We start from the raw sequence: 22,208 nt of genomic DNA, 5'->3' as shown, positions 1-22,208 counted from the left end.
TACTCCAGCCTGGGCGACAGCGCAAGATTCCGTCTCAAACAAAAAAGTATTGTTTTTATTTAACATTTTAATAAATCTGTGACAGGAAATTATACATTTGGGTTGTCACTGTTTCTGTTCTCATTACAGATGTTTGACTTGCCCTGCTCTCTTCAAACTACGCTCCCTCCCTTCCCCTTTGCACACCCCGCAAATCCTGTGCTTGCTTTGGTGGTAGAATACATCAGTACAGTGGGTACCCTTATCAGGGAACTTTGATTATAATAATAGCTGTCATTCATTTACCATAAGGTAAGCAATGGACTAAGAGCTGTGTGCATATTATTTAATCCTCAAAGTAACCCCCTAGGGTAGATGGTATTATACACATTTTTCAGATAAGGAAACAGGCAAAGATTTCACACATCACACAGCTAAAGAGAATTGGAATTGGGTTTCTGGTCAGTCCAACTCTAATGGTATATCCTTTATCTCTCTTCCAGCAGGATGCCTGAATATAAGAATGTGTTCAGTTTCAGAGTTCAGGCATCCTGTAAGTCCCAGAGTTAGCTCCCCGTGCATTACAGTAGAGGGCTATATGTGGTGTCTTTGTGCAGAGAACTGACATTCCCATGAATGCTTTCCCTTCATTATGCTATTCTCATTACCCCCCACACTTAAATGTAAACATTTTAAATGCTGTATTAGATAACACTAATTTATGAAGTAAACATTAAAGAAATATCAATCTAGTCAATTAAGTACCTTAAGAATTATTAATGTGAGCTGGGCGTGGTGGCTCACACCTGTAATCCTAGCACTTTGGGAGGCCAAGGTGGGCAGATCACCTGAGGTCGGGAGTTCAAGACAGGCCTGGCCAACATGGTGAAACCCTGTCTCTACTAAAAGTACAAAAATTCTCTGGGCATGGTGGTGCGTGCCTGTAATCCCAGCTACTCGGGAAGCTAAAGTGAGAGAATTGATTGAACCCAGGAGACGGAGGTTGCAGTGAGCTGAGATCATGCTACTGCACCCCAGCCTGGGTGACAGAGTGAGACTCCCATCTCAAAAAAAAAAAAATATTATTAATCTGTGTGTGTGTGTGTCATGGCTTGAAGAGAAATCATTCATGAATTGTCTGTATGCTTTAGCCTCCTCTACTAAGTTACTAAAGTTATTCCCTAGAAGTTTTCAGCTGCTTTTCCAGCTTTGTCTGCTTTTGTCTCTCGCACAACTTGTCAGAAGCTGTAAGAATAAAGAATATAAACATTGTGTACCTTTTCACACACATGCAGCGTGAATCTCAGTGATTGCCTCTTTCCCATTAGAAGGGATTAATGTTCTCCAGGTAGACAGCCTTCTCATTTCCTTTCCAGTATTCACTTGGTTTTGTAGTCAGTGATTAATTTTTTACAGAGCACTAAGGAAAAGAACTTCTGGCAGCTTCCATAGCCTGGTGGTACTTTTTTTAAATTTAACTTTTAATAGGTAATAAATTCACACGGAACAGAATTCATCATGGTATTCAGTAAAGAGTCCCCTGCCCTTCCAGCTTTGTTCCCAGCCACTCAGTTGCCCTTGACAGAGGCAACCAGTGTTACAGGTTCCTGTGTACCCTTCCAGATAGATAATCCAGAGATTGTCTCAGAACATAACCTAAAATGTATTGAAAGGGAGCATAAAAAGATATTTAGATTGGAAGTATAGTATAAGTAATGCCTGACTGGCATTTAGCTCTTGCAGGAGAATCTTGTAAGACTTTTTGAGACAAGGTCTCGCTCTGTCGCCCAGGCTGGAGTACTGCAGTGGCATGATCACAGCTCACTGCAACCTTGACCTCCCAAGCTCAATCAGTTCTCCCACCTCAGCCTACCAAGTAGCTGGGACTACAGGCATATGCCACCATGGCTGGCTAATTTTTAAATTTGTTTTTAGAGACCGGGTCTCACGCTGTTGCCCAGGCTGGTCTTGGACTCCTGGGCTCAAGAGATCTGCCCTGCCTGAGCCTCCCAAAGTCCTGGGATTACATGCATGAGCCACCATGCGTGGCCAAGACCATTGAAACAGAGACTTGAAAGATATGCTTCTTTGTGGATAAATGGTCATGTACCACATGATGATTCAGTAAGCAGCAGACCACATGTACAACAGTGGTCCTCTAAGGTTATATAATAATGTACTTTCACAGTACCTTTTTGATGTTTAGATGTGTTTCATTGAACAAATACCATTGCATTACAGTTGCCTATAGTATTCAATACAGTGACACACTGTGCAGATTCGTAGCCTATGAGCAATGGCCTATATACTGTGTACCCTAGGTGTGGAATAGGCCTTATACCATCTAGGTTTGTGTACATACACTGATGTTCACACGATGATGAAATTGCCTAAAAATGCTTTCCTCAGATGGTATTCCTGTTAAGTGACCACTGTTAAGCAACTTTAAGACTATACTCTAGTATTATGCCTCTTTACCCAACAGGGACAATCAAATTCCAAATATTAGCTACAAGGATATAAGAAACAAAACACAGGCCGGGCGCGGTGGCTCAAACCTGTAATCCCAGCACTTTGGGAGGCCGAGACGGGCGGATCACGAGGTCGGGAGATCGAAACCATCCTGGCTAACACGGTGAAACCCCGTCTCTACTAAAAAAATACAAAAAACTAGCTGGGCGAGGTGGCGGGCGCCTGTAGTCCCAGCTACTCGGGAGGCTGAGGCAGGAGAATGGCGGGAACCCGGGAGGCGGAGCTTGCAGTGAGCTGAGATCCGGCCACTGCACTCCAGCCTGGGAGACAGAGCAAGACTCCGTCTCAAAAAAAAAAAAAAAAAAAAAAAAAAAACAAAACAAAACACAGAAAAAGACAACTTTTAAAATTTTTTTGCCAAACTATAATGCATCCTTGCCTAAAATATAAATTATATTCTTCCCACTCCTCAGAGAAGTGGTAAAGTTAGGTGTGTTCTGAGAAAAGAATGCTGAAGAAGATAAAAGGAATAAGGGTACTAAGCAAACTAAAGTGATTTGGATTGTCCAGTCTATCAGAAAGTATATTACTAAGGTGGCCATAAATGTAGTACAACCAGTAGACCCTAAGGTGAACCCTAATCTCCATTTTCTGGTATTCACACAGTAGTGGGTTATATGTAGATTCTATCCCTTGCCATTCTCACTCCACCTGAGAATTTAGGTAGCCCCCCCATTGTGTACCATAGCCTTTTGTACACCCCTTTTGTACTACTTACTACATAGAGGTGAGATTGCCTACTTCCTTTTCTACCTTTCTAGAGCATTGTTAGCTTCTTGAGATCAAGAGCTGTATTATTTATCATTGTATCCCTCACTTATAGTACAGAGCCTGCACAAAGCTCAATTTTTTTAAAATGAAAGTCTAGAAAGGTAATCTGGAATCCAGGGCTGGTTGGCCCATTAGTTTGACCAAAATCTAGAGTGGCAATTAAAAATAACATTACATCTTGTAGACCAGTGTCAAGACTGGAGATTTTTGTATCTCCTCTTAGCCTGGGTTCTCTCCAAAACGTAGAGTCTCGTATAAGGACTTGCAAGCAAATAGTTTATTTTGGGAAGTTCTCCCAGAGAATAGGAGTGGGTAACTTATTAGTGAAATGGAAAGAGAGCAAGCCAATACAAGCAGGTGTTCTGAACTGATCACTGCTGTGGTCAGTCAGGCATAATCCTACTGGAACTCACTGATAAGCCACATGGAATGTACTTCAGGATTGTCTTCCAGAGGGAAGAAAGAGGGGACAATGGCCGGGTGCGGTGGCTCAAGCCTGTAATCCCAGCACTTTGGGAGGCCGATACGGGCGAATCACGAGGTCACGAGATCAAGACCATCCTGGCTAACACGGTGAAACCCCGTCTCTACTTACAAAAAAAAAAAACTAGCCGGGCAAGGTGGTGGGCGCCTGTAGTCCCAGCTACTCGGGAGGCTGAGGCAGGAGAATGGCGTAAACCCGGGAGACGGAGCTTGCAGTGAGCTGAGATCCGGCCACTGCACTCCAGCCTGGGTGACAGAGCGAGACTCTGTCTCAAAAAAAAAAAAAAAAAAAAAAAACCGGGACATTTACCTACCAGCCTCCATCTCTCCACTGGAAAAGTGTTTCCAATAGGGTGTTCACTCCCTTGCATCTCATGGTTTGCATATGGACAGGTGCCTAGCAGATTCCCAGAGGTGCCGACTCCAAGGGTCAGAATTTTCACAGCAGACAATGAAAGATACAAAGGTACAGCTGAGGCAGGGTGCTGTAACTGGGCTGCTCTGGTGAAAGGCAGAGTGGTTGTGCAGTGGGCACAAGAGTTGCTTAATTTAGTCTGCTTCTTGCATCACTCATATCAGTTCGTGTGCTCCATCATCACCGAAGCTTCAAGATGGTGGCTACCCACACCTCTTCAAAAGACTCAATCAGGGAAGAGGATGGGATTAGCCACAGTCCAGCTGCTACAGCTGGCTGGAAGTTTCATCTGATATTTTCATGATAACTCATCCAAATTCAATCAGGGAAGCTGAGCAACTCTGACTTACAGGATAAGGGAATTATTCTAGGAATTGGACCTTAAACAATTGAAGGAGAAGCTAGGGAAGTAAGTCCAAAAGGGAGAATAGGATTCAGAGGAGTTACCAGCCAGTCAACCTGAGAATCCAAGCGCATCCAGCCACCAAAGTGGGACTGCAAAGGGCAAGCTCATGGAGAATGGCTATTGTGTCTGGATCTGCAGCCATGTATCTGGGGACGGGCACAGGGCCAGTGTTGGTCAGCAAGGCTGCAGTTGGAAGAGCTGGATGCAGAGCAGAGGAAAAACTAGTGTCCCCTGGCACCTCTGCAACTAGCAGTCACCACATCACAGTGACTTTTAGAGAGTAATGGGCACTGCCTCTTGTCTACCTTCCAGATTTCACACATTTCTCTTGGCCAACTGTGACTTGGAACCATATAGGGATGGAGATGGTGGGGAAACAATGATCATAATGTCCTTCTTCCCTCACCCAAACTAGATTGTTGTCATTCTTTGCCACTACTTCAGCAGGCCTAGGCAGCCTACCAGGTGTGATCCAGACCTTCATCCCAGAGGTATTTGAGCTCTTAGTTTCTTTGCCAGTAGTTGCTACAATCACTAGGTTTCTGTCATCCCTTAGGAAAGAAGCACCAGAAGATGCCGCAGTGAATCACCTGGGTTCTGAATGAACTGCTGTTGTATTGCCACAGACATTGCACCTCGTCCAACACAGTATCCACTTGTACAAGTGTACCTTCAGGACCTGCCAGTGCAGATAGCCAGGTCTTATAATTCTTTGGGTGTCTATACTCTTTCCTCCCAGAACAGGGACTGTATTTTCCCAATCAGACTGTGCTGGGAACATGATCCTCATTATTGGTTTGGAGGTAGTGAGAGAAGGCAGGAACTGATCTTAAAGAGAACAAGCATTATCTTTTCAGGCACCTGCAGGGTCTCCAGATGAAGGAGGCTGCTGCTTTCTAGTAAGGAGTTGGGGGAGCTGCTTCTCCTAGCCCAGAAAATTCAGGTAAATGTTGGGGTTTAATATTCTCAGCTAAGCCACCCAAATATCCCCATTCCAGGTTTCTGTGTCCCAAGTGTTCCTATCAGGACCCAGATTTTATCATAGAATACCAGTCGAGGCTTTCTTTCATATCTCCTTAGTAGTTCTGATATCCTTAAAATTAAGTCTTGACCCTGAATTTTGGCATTCTGCCCTGCAGCTGCAAGAAATAGGGTCTTTTCAAACACTGACCTGGAAGTCTTCAGACTTTGAAGAATGCCTAGATTTAAGGGTTGGCTAACCTGAGCCTGTCATTCTTTGTTCATGGCCTGTAAAGCTGTTAATCCAGCCAGTATCTAGGCCTTATAATCACTAATGTTTCCATTCCATTCAAGTGCCACCATGATTGGTGATCTGATACTTTACCTTCCACATAAACCTCATTTTAATCTGCTCCTGGTGTTGTCATGCTACTTATATACAGGGGTTATCACCATGCCACCTACCAGGAGGAATGGGAGGGGGAAACCTTTTGCCATTCGGTCAATGAGTAAGGGAGATCTAGAATCTCATTCAAGAACCTTGTTTTCTAGGGCCATCTCTGTTACTAGCTATCTTTGCTGGGTGTCTCCTCCCATTCCTCACAATCCCTGCTGAAAGCACATCCCAAATCAAAGGCTTACATGCAGGTCACTTATTCAGTAAGTATCCCATGAACCATGAATAGGAGTGAGGGGGAGCACTACAGCAGTGGGTCGTTGAGCTGGTCACCACTGCAGACACCTGGGTTTAGACTCTTCTTCAGAATTGTCCTCCTGAGAAGTAGTAGAGAGGAGCGTTCATCCAACCAGCTAAGAGTCACAGCATCTAAGGACCGACAGTGCAGAACACTGAGGTGCAGGTTAACTTGTCTTCTCACCCTTATATCTGACACTCAGTTTTTGCTTTGGATTAGGAATTCTTGGTTGCCTTTTAAGAATAGATTTGTAGGTATGATGTGATGATAGTGCTGTTTTAGAAAACTTAAACCTTTCAATAGTGTGCTCTGTATGCATTGGAGTCCTGGGTAGAGGGAGACAGTAGGAAACTTTTCAGTAATTGGTATGTGAGATGCTAAGGATTTGAACAAAGGTGGTGATCTAGTGGGAATGGAAGAGAGGCTAATTGAAGGATGTTCTGAAGGACGAATCTGTAGGACACATTGACAGGTTAGACGTTGAAGTCAAAGGAGGCCAGAAAGACAGAGTAGAAATTTAAGATTTCTAGGGTATTGGGTAGACACATTGCTCCCCAATTTCCAGCATAATCCTCAGAACTTCAGATTCTTTCAGCTGACATGAGAAAATAAGACTCACAGGATGTAGGGTTTTTTTTGTTTTGTTTTTGAGACAGAGAGTCTCGTTCTGTCGCCCAGGCTGGAGTGCAGTGGTGCAGTCTCGGCTCACTGCAACCTCTGCCTCCCAGGTTCAAGCGATTCTCCTGCCTTAGCCTCCTGAGGTCATGAGTAGCATTTTTAGTAGAGACGGGGTTTCACCATGTTGGTCAGGCTGGTCTCAAACTCCTGACCTCATGATCCACCTGCCTCGGCCTCCCAAAGTGCTGGGATTACAGGTGTGAGCCACTGCACCTGCCCACAGGATGTAGTTTTTGTTTTGTTTTGTTTTGTTTTTTTGAGACAGGGTCTCACTCTGTCATTCAAGCTGGAGAGCAGTGCCATCTCTTGGCTCCCTGCCACCTCTACCCTCCAGGCTCAAGCGATCCTCCCACCTCAGCCTCCTGAGTATCTGGGACTACAGGCATGTACCACTACACCCACCTAATTTTTGTATTTTTTGTAGAGACAGGGTTTCATCATATTGCCCAGGCTGGTCTCGAACTCCTGAGCCCAAACGATCCACCCGTCTTGGCCTCCCATAGTGCTGGGATTTCAGGTGTGAGCCATCGCACCCAGACAGGATGTATTTTAATCTGGCACAGGCTAAGTGAGGGTCGAGAATTAGTGATGCAGCTGCCTGAATTTAAAACCTATGGTCTTTCACTTCCTGCCACACTCACTTCCTTTATTTCTTAATTTCTTTTCCCAGGATTCTGAATCAGTCATATACTGATTAGTAAGAAAGAATTGAAGCAACTTTTCTCTCAAGCCTGTTTGTACTTCAAGTCTTATTTCTTTTTTTTTTTTTTTTTTTGAGACGGAGTCTCGCTCTGTCACCCAGGCTGGAGTGCAGTGGCCGGATCTCAGCTCACTGCAAGCTCCGTCTCCCGGGTTTACGCCATTCTCCTGCCTCAGCCTCCCGAGTAGCTGGGACTACAGGCGCCCGCCACCTCGCCCGGCTAGTTTTTTTTTTTTTTATTTCTTAATAGAGACGGGGTTTCACCGTGTTAGCCAGGATGGTCTCGATCTCCTGACCTCGTGATCCGCCCGTCTCGGCCTCCCAAAGTGCTGGGATTACAGGCTTGAGCCACCGCGCCCGGCCTAAGTCTTATTTCTTTTTTTTTTTTTTTTTTTTTTGAGACGGAGTCTCGCTCTGTTACCCAGGCTGGACTGCAGTGGCCGGATCTCAGCTCACTGCAACCTCCGCCTCCCGGGTTCACGCCATTCTCCTGCCTCAGCCTCCTGAGTAGCTGGGACTACAGGCGCTCGCCACCTCGCCCGGCTAGATTTTTGTATTTTTTAATAGAGACGGGGTTTCACCGTGTTAGCCAGGATGGTCTCGATCTCCTGACCTCGTGATCCGCCCGTCTCGGCCTCCCAAAGTGCTGGGATTACAGGCTTGAGCCACCGCGCCCGGCCTAAGTCTTATTTCTAACTCTGGTGCCTCTGAAGAGTCACCACGCCAAGTCTAAGGCCGGCCCTCCTCTAAACTTACGATCTTGTTTTATGTTGCATGGCAAGCTGTAATCTCCCTGTTCCTTTTTCCCTTCCCCATTGCCTGTTTCCTCCTTCCTCTTTCCACCCCAACCTCAATATGAATCTGGAAGCCGTTTATACATTTCCTGATGGACATGAGCCAGTGGAAAGGTTTCCCACTGGTATTGGTGAAACAAGTAGGGTGGCATTGTAGGAATAATAAGTAAGGGGGAAACAAAGATCCTGACAGTGTATTCAGGAGAACTGTCAACAGTGAGGCTTTTTTTTTAGTTACCAGAGGAACATGAAGAAGAGAAACAAAAATTGATAATAAAAACAGAAAGTGATCCTATGTAACATGCAGCAATACAGTCATTTTGTGTTACTGAATTTCAGATTGATTTGTTAGCTCTTTATGTCTCAGCCTTCAGCCTTGGTCATTCATTCATATTAGTTATGTGACTCAATTTTTTGAGGGAAGGTATTTTTGTTCACATTAAGGATTAGAAAGAAAATATCCTAGTAAAAGAGAATAGAGGAAAGGATTAAATAAGAAGGCGATGGATCTGTATAAGCAAAAGAAATTGTAAGAAGTTGACTTTGTACTACCTGCCAACCTCCCAACAGCATCATTGAAAATCTGTCTGAGTGGAATATATTGGTGCCTTTTATCCATTAAATGCCTTGGCTGCAGGTGGAATTTTTCCGTTACCAGGAAATTGTTAATAAAAGCTGCTTTTTTTTTTGTTTTGAGACAGAGTCTCGCTCTGTTGCCCAGGCTGGAGTGCAATGGTGCGATTTTGGCTCACTGCAACCTCTGCCTCCTGGATTCAAGGGATTCTCCTGCCTCAGCCTCCCGAGTAGCTGTGACTACAGACACATGCCACCACACCCAGCTAATTTTTGTATTTTTAGTAGAGACTGGGTTTCGCCATGTTGGCCAGGTTTGTCTCGAACTCCTGACCTCAGGTAATCTACCTGCCTCAGCCTCTTAAAGTGTGGGATTACAGATGCCGACCACCACGCTTGGCTGTTAATAAAAGCTTTTGGCCAGGCACAGTGGCTCACGCCTGTAATCCCAGCACTTTGGGAGGCTGAGGCAGGTGGATCACCTGAGGTCAGGAGTTCAAGACCAGCCTAGCCAACATGGCAAAATCCTGTCTCTACTGAAAATACAAAAATTAGCTGGGTGTGGTGGCGGGCGCCTGTAATCCCAGCTACTCAGAAGAGTGAGGCAGTAGAATTGCTTGAACCCAGATAGCTGAGGTTACAGTGAACTGAGATCACACCACTGCACTCCAGTCTGGCAATAAGAGTGAAACTCCATCTCAAAAAATAAAAAAAGTTTTTGAGTTGATCTAAAAATATCTAACTGGTTTATTAGTCAACCATTGCTGTGTAAGAAACAACCTGAGAACCTCAGTGGTATATCACAACGAACATTTATTTCTCATAAGTTTCTGGGTTAGGTGGGGCATTTCTGCTTCAGTTTGCAGCAACTGGGACCTCTCTCATTGCCACCGTGAGTCAGCAGGGGTGGCTGTGTTCCCAGGGCTGCTCATTCTCCTCCTGGGACCAATAAGCTAGTCACAGTGCGCTCTTCACATGGTAGGAGGTAAGGCCAGCCCCGTTCCCAGAAGAGGAAAGGACTCTAGACAGAGCCGTACTATTCAAAGCACGTCTACAGTGAGTGAGCTAGGTACAGAAATTAACAAGCATTTAGAAACTTTAAACAATTGCCACAATATTCAAGAGGTGTTTTTGCTGAATAAAGTACTGGTCCAGGACACATTGGAAATTTAAAAAGAAAGAAAAAACTGTAGCATGACTCGCCATAGTTTGCAAAGTGCCGAGAGAGAATACATGACATTCTGCTCACTAGAACTGACTCCCTGTACTGCCCATGAGTAAGCATTGTGATCTGCACGTGTGTCATGGGTTTGTGTTAGGATCACTTTTTCACCAAGAGTCTGATCATCTTTGAGTGTGCTGATGGTTTTGGACCTACAGGACTTGTCCATTACCAAGGATGTGGCACCATGTAAAGCTTCCCAGCACCCGTTTGTTGGCCTTTCCCTGCCAGCATCCCTTCTGCCTTGCTGGTATATTTACATTTTCATTCCAATATTGATAACCTTGACAAAGTCTTATTATCATTAATTGAAATCCTTTACCATCAGATTAAAACATTAATTTTGACATTACCAACATTCCAGTTGTTTACCTGTCTTCCTTTTACATTTTTGAGTTAATATCACCATGTTTGGTGTATTTATAAGGTACTTTCTGCTCGTGAGAGAAGTAGTTCTAAATAAGTTCTAATGAGCAGTGATTAGTAAGTCCTAAGTTAGGGCTGGGTGCAGTGGCTTACGCCTGTAATCCTAGCACTTTGGGAGGCCGAGGCAGGTGGATCACCTGAGGTCAAGAGTTCAAAACCAGCCTGGCTAGCATGGTGAAACCCCGTCTCTACTAAAATACAAAATATTAGCTGGGCATGATGGTGGGTGCCTGTAATCCCAGCTACTCGGGAGACTGAGACGGGAGAATCACTTGAACCCAGGAGATGATGGTTGCAGCGAGCCAAGATCGCGCTACTGCACTCCAGCCTTGGCAGCTGTGCAAAGCTCTGTCTCAAAAAAAAAAAAAAAAAACCCTAAGTTAAAGGCATAAAAAGCAGGAAGACGGGGAACCTTTTGGGAGGGGAAGGAAGGATATGTTTTGGTAGGACTTGGCTTCTTCCTAGATGTGTAACTTTGAATAACTTATTTAATCTTCGTGAGCCTTAGTTTTCTCATCATAAAATGGGGATGATAATGGTAATAATAATCTCCTTTGAGAAGAAGTGCTAAAATTAAATAGTCTAAAGCAAGCAATTAGCACAGAGCCTAATTGTTTTCAAGAGTGTTAGTTACTGTTATTTGCTTTTAGTTATCTACTAGGTGCCAGACACTATAGAATCAGATAAGATGGGGCCTTTACTGAAAAGGGGCTTATTCTGGTGGAAGAGTCAGACAAATATATATAAGAAAGATATAGTAGTATGAGAGTTTTGTGCTGTTATAGACAAACACAGGGTACCAGAGAAACTTTTAGGTAGGAGGAACACCTGACCTAAGACTTTGAGGAGCAGTATGAAAGTAGGCTCTTAAAAGAGGCAGCATCTAAGCTGAGACTTAAAGATGCAGAGAAGTTAAGAAAAAGAGTTAGGGGCATTTCAGAAAAGTGGAACAACACACGCAAAAGACTGGAGGTGCAAGCGTTTGGTGGGCTTCTGGGGAATTGGAAGGGACAAAGTATGACTGGGGTGTAGAGTCTGCTCAGGGATGGGCTGGGGAGTAGGCAGGTGCCAGATTATCAAGGGAGATGTAGCTTGGACTTTTTCTTGAAATCATTTGTAGCATGAAGCTATTGAATAATTTGTTAAAGAGGCATATATAATTTACATTTTAAAAGATCATTCTGGCAACAGTACAGAGAGCAGATTAGAAGGGGAAAGACTGGAGGTGGAAATTTTTTTAAAGGTCATTTCAATAATGCAGGGGAAAAGTATCAGGTTCTGAAAAGGAGGTGGTGAAATTCAGTGGAGATTCTGTGGAGGGGTTGGATTGAAAAGAAGAATGAACAGCATCTGGTGACAGATTGGTTATGGGCGTCCGGAGATGGACCCCATGATAGCACTCAGACCTCTGGCTTTGGTGACTGAAGAGGACCAGATTTCCCAGAGGAAATGAAATGACTTTGGCATTTAAGATGTTTGTGGGAAATCCATGTGAAAGTCAGGTGTGACTGGGAGTCAGCTCAGGCTTGGAGCTATCAACTGGGAAGTCAGGGATATAATGAGGTGAAGGCCGTGGGGCAGGTGATATCACCAGGCAGTGAAAAGAGCTGGGTATTCAGGGTACTCGGCTTAGGTACTCCAGACTGTTTGAACAAATGTGGAGTGTCAAGAGTATGGTCTGATTTAAATCCCATAACAACCCTTTGAGGTAGGAAACAATCTCAGCTTTGCAGATGAGAACATTTCAGACTCTTGAGAGTTAAGTGATTTGCCTAAAGTGATTTTGCTACTGAGTGGCAGAGCTAGGATTTTGAGTCCAATCTGTCTGATTTTAAAGCCCATTTTTTTTCCTACTGTATCCTGCTTCTTTGTAGACCTCAGCAGTTTAAATATTTGTGATCATGTTATCTATCATTCTTTTTCTTCACCTCTGCCAGTATCCTGGTTTAGTAGGATTGTGATACATCATTTTATTTTATTTTATTTATTTTTTTTTTTTTGAGACGGAGTCTCGCTGTGTCGCCCAGGCTGGAGTGCAGTGGCCGGATCTCAGCTCACTGCAAGCTCTGCCTCCCGGGTTTTTACGCCATTCTCCGGCCTCAGCCTCCCGAGTAGCCGGGACTACAGGCGCCTGCCACCTCGCCCGGCTAGTTTTTTGTATTTTTTAGTAGAGACGGGGTTTCACCGTGTTAGCCAGGATGGTCTCGAACTCCTGACCTCGTGATCCGCCCGTCTCGGCCTCCCAAAGTGCTGGGATTACAGGCTTGAGCCACCGCGCCCGGCCGTGATACATCATTTTAAATAACCAGCTTTTCTCTCATTTGCCCTGCTTTACTCCCAAACACATCTATAAGATTGCCTTTCCTATCAGATTGACTCATCCCACTCAATTCTATTCCAATACCCACTTTAAAACAACAGGCCAACAGAGGTCCTCCACTGGCTACTGAATGAGGTCTGTCCTCCTCAGCTCGGCATTCAAGGCTCAAAGGCTCATCATAAAATGATGACTGTTGAAAACTTTCCCATATTTCCCGCTTCTCATCAGCACATCTTCATGCCTTTGGGTGTCATCTATATGTGGATATAAATGTGGTGGTCTCATTGTGTTCCTTATAGGGATATTCTTTTAGTGCTTAGAATAAATATATCTTTTACTTGCTCTGTTACCATCTTTATAAAAACCGGTTTTGTCTTTGTGATGAAATCAGCTTGGATGTCTTCTGACCTTAGTTCCCTTTCCAGCATCAGGGTTCTTTATACTCTATCCCTAATGTGATGAGCCAGCCTCTGCTCTGACACTTTCTAGAGGGTTCCTTTTTTTGATGGGAGAAGAGGATGGAAATTCTAATTGTTAGAAATTTCTTATCATTGAACCAAAATCTCCCTGCTTTTAACATCTGTCTGTTTCCTGGGAACAACGGATAAATCGGTTATTTCTCCTCTGCCTCATGAAGAGGCATTTAAAGACAGCTCTTATGTCTCTCCTCAGGATTCTCTGACATAACTCAAATAATCTCTTGCTTGGAGCTCTTCTCCTGTGATAAGTTGCAAACTCTCTACTACTCCCTCGCCCTCCTGAGACTCTTGCAGTTTGGTCAGTGCTCATCTAAACTGACCCACGGGGCCCAGAACAACACAGCACTCCGCAGAAAGCAGCAACATTAGTCCTTTGATTACAGCTCGATGCTTGTACCTGAAAAGCCTGAGATAGATTCAGACCTATAACACCCATGTCACATTTTGCATTCATTCAGTTTAAAAAAAACCCAGATATTTTATATAGTTCTAGTTAAGCCAACCATCATCTGCTGTGCAGTCGATTTCTTAAATGTAGAACTAATTCTCCTAGTTATATTTCAACTTCATTTTGATCAGTCTTTTTAGGCAATTATGATTCTGCTATGCAGTGTGGTTTTAACTGTGTTTCCAAGTTTGGGGTTATCTGAAGATTTTGAAACATACTTTCCACATCATTATCCAAGGTTTTTGTTTGTTTGTTTTTGAGACAGGGTCTCACTCTGTCGCCCAGGCTGGAGTGCAGTGGTGTGATCTCAGCTCACTGCAACCTCCACTTCCTGGGTTCAAGCAATTCTCCTGCCTCAGCCTCCTGAGTAGCTGGGATTACAGGTACGTGCCACCATACCCAGCTGATTTTTGTATTTTTAGTAGAGATGGGTTTTTACCATGTTGGCCAAGCTGATCTCAAACTCCTGACCTCAGGTGATCCACCCGCCTCAGCCTCCCAAAGTGCTGGGATTACAGGCGCGAGCCACTGCACCCGGCCCAAAGTTCTTGATAAACATGGCAGAAACCAACTTCCCATTCCATGCATCAAGTTAATCAGTGCTATTTATGAATGGTTCTGTTAACCACTGCCCTGTCATCCCATCCCCTGTCTCTTCATCTTATCTGCAAAGATCTAATTTGTACATTCAACGCGTTTTTATTTAGCACAAGTGCTAGGAATACATTGAAGATAGCAGTCCCTATCTTGTGGTGCTTACAGTTTAGCAGCATCATGAAATATTTTCTAAATGCTTTGTGGAAATCAAGTTATGCAGTTATCTATGATATTTCTTCTCATCTGGTACCATATCAGAAAAGGGAATGAGGGATTACTTTTTGTAGACTCCATATTGCTACTCATTATCTTCTGTCACTTCAAAGTGGGATTTACTCCCTTTATCTTTACACCTTTCATGGTTTCACAAATAGCTTTGAACTTTAGAAGTCTCTGGAGTTCACTTATGCCCTTTCTGTGTATCCATATTTTTGGTGGTGTTTGTTTAATTTAATTTAATTTAATTTTGAGACAGAGTCTTGCTTTGTCTCCCAGGCTGGAGTGTAGTGGCACGATTTCAGCTCACTGCAACCTCCACCTCTCGAGTTCAAGCGATTCTCCTGCCTCAGCCTCCCTAGTAGCTGGGATTACAGGATGCCTAACTAATTTTTATATTTTTAGTAGAGACTGGGTTTCACCGTGTTGGCCAGACTGATCTTGAACTCCTGACCTTAGGTGATCTGCCTGCCTTGGCCTCCCAGAGTGCTCAGATTACAAGCGTGAGCCAGTGCGCCTGGCCTGTTGGTGGTGTTTAAACGCCTGTTTTTGTTTGTTTGTTTGTTTTCACATTATCAGGATTGTTTTTTGTTTTATAGTAAGCTTAATGAAAAACTTCTGTTCAACTTTAGGCATTTGTGTGTGTATCCCATAATCTTTGTCACTCAGATTTTTACTTATATTTTATCTTTATGTTTTGAAATGATCTTTCCTGAGGAGGAGAGTTGAGTCTCCTTAGGTTTTCCTTTCTTCCTTGAGTTCTTGAAATGCCATAGTTGCTTTCTCCAGGATCCTGGTCCTTTTCACTTCCTTTTTCAGGTTTGCCAGAACTAAGCTCAGATGTATTTTGTCTGTTTTCTGAAGGATTAAACTGTCAACAATGCAAGGTGCTATGTTTTCATACAAAGAGTGGATGTCTGCATAGCCGGCAGCCCACCTACCTTATTCTGAGGTGTGCGTTCTCTCATCAGTCAGGTGTCATCCACATCCTTCCTCTAGCCAGTTTCCACCACTGCAGCCTTTTTGCCTACTCTTCTTTCCCCTTTGGTCCAATGTCTTCCTCTATACTGTCTTACTCACATTGTTGGATTTGCACATAGATGTTTATTATCTTGAACTTGGGACGATTCTCTGCCTTTTTCTCTAGATCCATCTCTGTAAGGCAGCAGATTTTCTATAGATGCCATAGTCTATTGTTAACCCATCCCACCAAGTTTTGGTGATTTTCATGAGATTTTATTTATCTCCTTGAGTTCTTTTTTGCTGTTGTGACTTTTAAATATAGTGCCTAGCACACTAATGTTCAATAAGTAATATTTATGATTAATCTCAAGAAGTATTTGCCTTCTCTTTTAGGCTGTGAGGATATCATTGCTGAGAGCATCTCATTAGATACCTTAATTGCCATCCTCAAGTGGAGTTCTCATCCATATGGCTCTAAATGGGTGCACCGACAAGCTTTACATTTCCTCTGTGAGGAATTTTCCCAGGTCATGACTTCGGATGTTTTTTATGAACTCAGCAAAGACCATCTGCTTACTGCTATCCAGTCTGACTACCTACAGGTAATCATTTAAACACCTCTCAAACCCATTGTCATTCATATGTGCACCAAAAAAAATCCATCTATGCTCTATTACTCTTCCATGTAGGGTAGGGCAGGGGAAGAGAAACAGGCTGTGATCAAACCACACAGGAACTGCCCCCTTCACAGTTGTACAACAAAAGCCTTCTGTCTCACTAGCTCTTCATTACCCTGCTGCCATGACTCAACACTGAACAAGCCCAGGTCCCAGCCAGATGCACCAAAGAGAGATTGGGGCAGTAGGCAAGGTCAGAAGCACATCCCAACAGTGATTTTCTTGACTTCTATTAATGTAGCTTGTGTATGGTGGTTTCTTACTTTTGGTGGAGCATCCCATACTTAGACTGTAGACAGTAGCTTCAGCAGCACAAAGTAAAAATAGTATTCACTTTCTGATCTGCTCTGATGGTTATCAAAACTCAGCGCATGTATTCTTCCAAAGCATGGTAATGTTTTCAACTACTTGTTTTTAAGCAGAAGTAGTTTTTAGCAGATTCTTGTGTTCTTGACTTAAATGTCAATTTAATTTGGAAATTTAAATTAATAATAGATTTTATATATTACAGAAAATACTTGCAGGCAAAGTATATTCAAGCTTAATTTTTTTCCATTGGCTGTATGAATTTTATGCTAAAAACTACAACTGTTTTAATGCTATTAAAGACATAAACCCATTGAGCCACTTCCTATTTCTTTGTATTTGTACTAGAAAAATGATAAAATGCTACCGTTTTAGTCAGAAATGCAGTGGAGAGTTAAATAATACACTCAGCATCTGTGCTTTTCCTTTGTTGCTTTGATTGCAGTACAGATGTCATACTTGGGCTTGATTTATGGAGAATCTTTGTTCATTAACCTCGTCTCATTGTCCTGATCAAAACTGGATGCTTTATGTTTGTGTTAGAAGTTGTTAGTTTTCTTAGATTATTGCTTTAGGAGCTTTGCATTCCTTCTTAGAAAGTATTTAAAAAAAAAAAAAATGGGCCGGGCGCGGTGGCTCAAGCCTGTAATCCCAGCACTTTGGGAGGCCGAGACGGGCGGATCACAAGGTCAGGAGATCGAGACCATCCTGGCTAACACGGTGAAACCCCATCTCTACTAAAAAATACAAAAACCTAGCCGGGCGAGGTGGCGGGCGTCTGTAGTCCCAGCTACTCGGGAGGCTGAGGCAGGAGAATGGCGTGAACCCGGGAGGCGGAGCTTGCAGTGAGCTGAGATCTGGCCACTGCACTCCAGTCTGGGCGACAAAGCGAGACTCTGTCTCAACAAAAAAAAAAAAAAAAAAAAAAAAAATGGAGAGCAGCCTAGATTTGCTCTAAGATTTTAAATAAAATACAAAGAAATGAGGGATACATTGCCATTTCACAGATTGTGCTTCACCAACCAGTAAAATACCTTGTAGAGATTTTAGTTTCTTTTGCAAAAACAAGTTGACTGACTTGTTTTTCCTGTCCCTCCAGGAGTTAGTAGTTACTCTGCCTATACCCTATACTTATACTTTCATTTACTTATCTGTGTTTTCTTCCAAAAGAGAATTTAAGGCAGCTTTATAGAAACCACATAGTAAGATAAAATAAATTTAAAATAGGAAGTGAGTTGCTCGAGCCCAGGAGTGTGAGACCAGCCTCGGCAACAGGTAGGACCCCGTCTCTACAAAAAATTTTTAAAAAATTAGCCACTTGGGAGGCTGAGTTGGGTGGATCACAAGGTCAGGAGATCGAGAGCATCCTGGCTAACAAGGTGAAACCCCATCTCTACTAAAAATACAAAAACCAGGCATTGTGGCAGGTGCCTGTAGTCCCAGGTACCCGGGAGACTGAGACAGGAGAATAGTGTGAACCCAGGAGGCGGTGCTTGCATTGAGCCAAGATCACGCCACTGCACTCCAGCCTGGGCAACAGCACGAGACTCCATCTCAAAAAAAAAAAAAAAAGAAATTAACTGGGTGTGGTGGCACACACCTGTAGTCCCAGCTGCTCAGGAGGCTGAGATGGGGAGAATCCCTTGAGCCCAGGAGGCTGAGGCTGCAGAGACCCATGATGGCACTGTTGCACTCCAGCCTGGGCAATAGAGTGCAACTCCATCTCAAAAGGAAAAATTAAAATGAAAAAATAAAATAGGAAGGGAGCAGATTACAGAAAAAGAAGATAGAAATGAAATTTAAAAATTAGTTGGAGCCAAGAGTGAGGTTACTGGATAAAATATATGTAATACAGTCTTGTGTATTTCCTGTCGATGGACCACAGATTTAACACTAAAACTTCAGCCAATGGAAAGAGTGAAACATGGTAAGTTGCGTGCTGTATTTCCCACTTACGAAAAGTCCTTAATGAAATTAACCACTTATCTAATTTCACTAAAATAAATATAAACCATTTTTTATTACAGGCAAGTGAACAAGATATCCTTAAATATCTGATTAAATGGGGAGAGCATCAGTTGATGAAAAGAATAGCAGATAGAGGTAAGCTCAGAAAATTAGCTTGCGCTAGTTACCTTGTGTAAATTTTTGGTGGTTCTTAACATTCCCAGCTTACAGAAATGCATGCCGCACATCAGTCTTGAAAACTGACACTGTTGCCTGGTGAAAATGGAAGTCTTTACCATCAGCAAAATCCTTTAGTGGACAGGGTATAGTTTATTAAAATAAATATATCAGGCCGGGCGAGGTGGCTCAAGCCTGTGATCCCAGCACTTTGGGAGGCCAAGACGGGCGGATCACAAGGTCAGGAGACGAGACCATCCTGGCTAACATAGTGAAACCCTGTCTCTACTAAAAATACAAAAAATTAGCCGGGCATGGTGGCGGGCGCCTGTAGTCCCAGCTACTTGGGAGGCTGAGGCAGGAGAATGGCGTAAACCCGGGAGGCGGAGCTTGCAGTGAGCTGAGATCCGGCCACTGTACTCCAGCCTGGGCGACAGAGCAAGACTCCGTCTCTAAATAAATAAATAAATAAATAAATAAATAAAATATATCAGAAAGTCTTATTTTGCAGCTTTAAAAGGATACTTTTTATTATTATGTTCTTAGGTGCTTAATAAAACATGTTGACTGATTCATGGAAGTATTAGAATGAAAAATTTGTGGCTCAAGCCTGTAATCCCAGCACTTTGGGAGGCCGAGACGGGCGGATCACAAGGTCAGGAGATCGAGACCATCCTGGCTAACACGGCGAAACCCCGTCTCTACTAAAAACACAAAAAAAAATTAGCCGGGCGAGGTGGCGGCGCCTGTGGTCCCAGCTGCTCGGGAGGCTGAGGCAGGAGAATGGCGGGAACCCGGGAGGCGCAGCTTGCAGTGAGCTGAGATCTGGCCACTGCACTCCAGCCTGGGCGACAGAGCGAGACTCCGTCTCAAAAAAAAAAAATAAATAAATAGAATGAAAAATTTAATATAATTTCATATAATGACTAAAGTGTTACAAAAGCATAATGATGAAAATGTGGAATTAGTGTTGATGGTTACACAACAATAAGAGTATAGTAAGAGCCACTGAATGGTACGCTTTAAAATGTTTTAAATAAATTTTGTGTTATGTGAATTTTAACCTCAATTTAAAAATACGAGTACAGGCTGACCTGAGGTCAGGAGTCTGAGACTAGCCTGGCCAACATGGCAGAATCCCACCTGTACTAAAAATACAAAAATTAGTGGGAAGTGGTGGCACATGCCTGTACTCCCAGCTACTCGAAGACTGAGGCGTGAGAATCACTTGAACCTGGGAGGCAGAGGTTGCAGTGAGCTGAGATTGCACTACTGCACTCCACATGGGTGACAGAGCGAGACTCAAAAAAAAAAAAAAGGAGTACAAATGAAAAAGCATTCATTGTTTATTTTTAAATGTTGTAGAAAGTAGGCCGGGCGCGGTGGCTCACGCCTGTAATCCCAGCACTTTGGGAGACCGAGGCAGGCAGATCATGAGGTCAGGAGATCGAGACCACAGTGAAACCCTGTCTCTACTAAAAATACAAAAACTTAGCTGGGCGCGGCTACTCTGGAGGCTGAGGCAGGAGAATGGCGTGAACCCACGAGGCGGAGCTTGCAGGGAGCCGAGATCGCGCCACTGCACTCCAGCCTGGGTGACAGAGCGAGACTCCGTCTCAAAAAAAAAAAAAAAAAAAGTAGGCCAGGCGCAGTGGCTCACGCCTGTCATCCCAGCACTTTGGGAGGCCGAGGCGGGTGGATCACCTGAGGTTGGAAGTTCGAGACCAGCCTGACCGACATAGAGAAACCCCGTCTCTACTAAAAGTAAAAAAAATTAGCCAGGCGTGGTGGTGCATGCCTATAATCCCTGCTACCTGGGAAGCTGAGGCAGGAGAATCACTTGAACCCGTGGGGCGGAGGTTATGGTGAGCCGAGATTGCGCCATTGCACTCCAGCCTGAGCAATGAGCAAAATTTTGTCTCAAAAAAAGAGAAATGTTGTGGAAGGTAAAAGAGAAACAAATAATACTTCTGAATGACCTCCCAGTGGGGTCACTGCAGAAGAGAAGGAAGCATCATATGTCGGAGGCTGGGCTTTCAACTTTGGAAATTTATGATTCTACAGCAGTCTTTTGTTTGTGTCTAGGGTTAGTCCACCCACCTGTTCTTCCCTCAAACATCATTGTGTTCCTTTATGTACTGAACCTAAATTTAAAATTTTTAATTAGAAAAATTAAATACAGATTTCCCTTTTCTGTCACCTTTCGATAGCTTTATTTAGATATAATTTACATATCTTAAAAGTTCACTGGTTTAAAGTGTTCAAGTCAGTGGATTTTAGTACATTTATAGAGTTGTTTTGTCACATTTTTAAATATAAAAAATGTTGTGCTAAACCTGCCTTTAAGCCTTTTTATGGTGTTTCTTTAATATGCTACTATCCAAGCTCTAGGGAACAAAAGCAGTCCTTCTATTTTATTTCTCCAATTCTTTTCTGTGGCTGGCAAAAACCTTTAGCAATTCTCAGATTTGATTTTTTTTTTATTTTTATTTTTAAAATTGTATTTCAGAGAGCAGCAAAGTTATGAATTTTTTTTTTGGAGACGGAGGCTTGCTCTGTCTCCCAGGCTGGAGTACGGTGGCGCAATCTTGGCTCACTGCAACCTCTGCCTCCCAGGTTCAAGCTATTCTCCTGCCTCAGCCTCTTGAGTAGCTGGGATTATAGGCACATGCCACCACGCACAGCTAATTTTCGTTATTTTTAGTAGAGACAGAGTTTCGCCATGTTGGCCAGGCTGTTCTCAAACTCCTGACCTCAGATGATCCACCATGCCCAGCAAGTTATGAATTTTTTTAAATATGAAAACCATTACAATTGATTTAGAAAGAATTTTAAATGCCAGTATACAATTAGTTCTCATTCGTGGCTTTTATATTTGTCAACTTACCTAGTCACTAAAATTTATTTGTAACCCCAAAATAAAGTACTGGTGGTACTTTCATGGTCATTCCTGGACATGCATGAAGTAGCAAAAAGCTTGATCTCCCAACAAGCACATTCCCAGCTGAGTTCTAACAAGACAAAGGCACTCTGCCTTCTTGTTTCAGATGTTACCAAGTGCCACGTTTTACATTTTTGTGTTTTCGTGATCTCACTGTTTAAGATGGCCCCCAGGTGTAGTATGAAGTGCTGTCTAGTGTTCCTGAGAACAAGAAGGCTGTGGTGTGCCTTACAGAGACAATACATGGGTTAGATGAGCTTCATTCAGGCGTGAGTTACAGTGCTGTTGGTCATGAGGTTAGTGTTAATGAATCAGCCACATACATTAAATAGTCTTTAAACAGAAACACATAAAACAAGGTTCTGCCTTAATCATTTGACAAAAATGTTGTGCCCAGAGGCTCACTGGAACCTAACTCTGTGTTTTCCCTATGAACAAGAGCTCAGTATTCACTGATTCATTGTTTGTGTTGACTTTATAACTACTCGAGATAACAAGAACCG

The 22,208-nt window shown here is 43.3% G+C and overlaps 1 protein-coding gene across 3 annotated transcripts in view; it reads left to right on the top strand.

The window, feature by feature from the left end:
• The window catches only part of BTBD7 (BTB domain containing 7), a 106,978-nt gene that overhangs the window by 61,561 nt on the left and 23,209 nt on the right, over positions 1-22,208 (top strand). For all 3 annotated transcript variants that reach the window (XM_015144405.3, XM_077941651.1, XM_077941652.1), the window contains 2 exons: positions 16,051-16,259; positions 18,668-18,743. In XM_015144405.3, the coding sequence (XP_014999891.3) occupies positions 16,051-16,259; positions 18,668-18,743 (285 nt within the window). The remainder of the gene's footprint in view (positions 1-16,050; positions 16,260-18,667; positions 18,744-22,208) is intronic.

Source organism: Macaca mulatta, chromosome 7 (genome assembly GCF_049350105.2).
Source record: "Macaca mulatta isolate MMU2019108-1 chromosome 7, T2T-MMU8v2.0, whole genome shotgun sequence".
Taxonomy (NCBI): domain Eukaryota; kingdom Metazoa; phylum Chordata; class Mammalia; order Primates; family Cercopithecidae; genus Macaca; species Macaca mulatta.
This window is presented reverse-complemented; position numbering and strand designations above follow the sequence as displayed.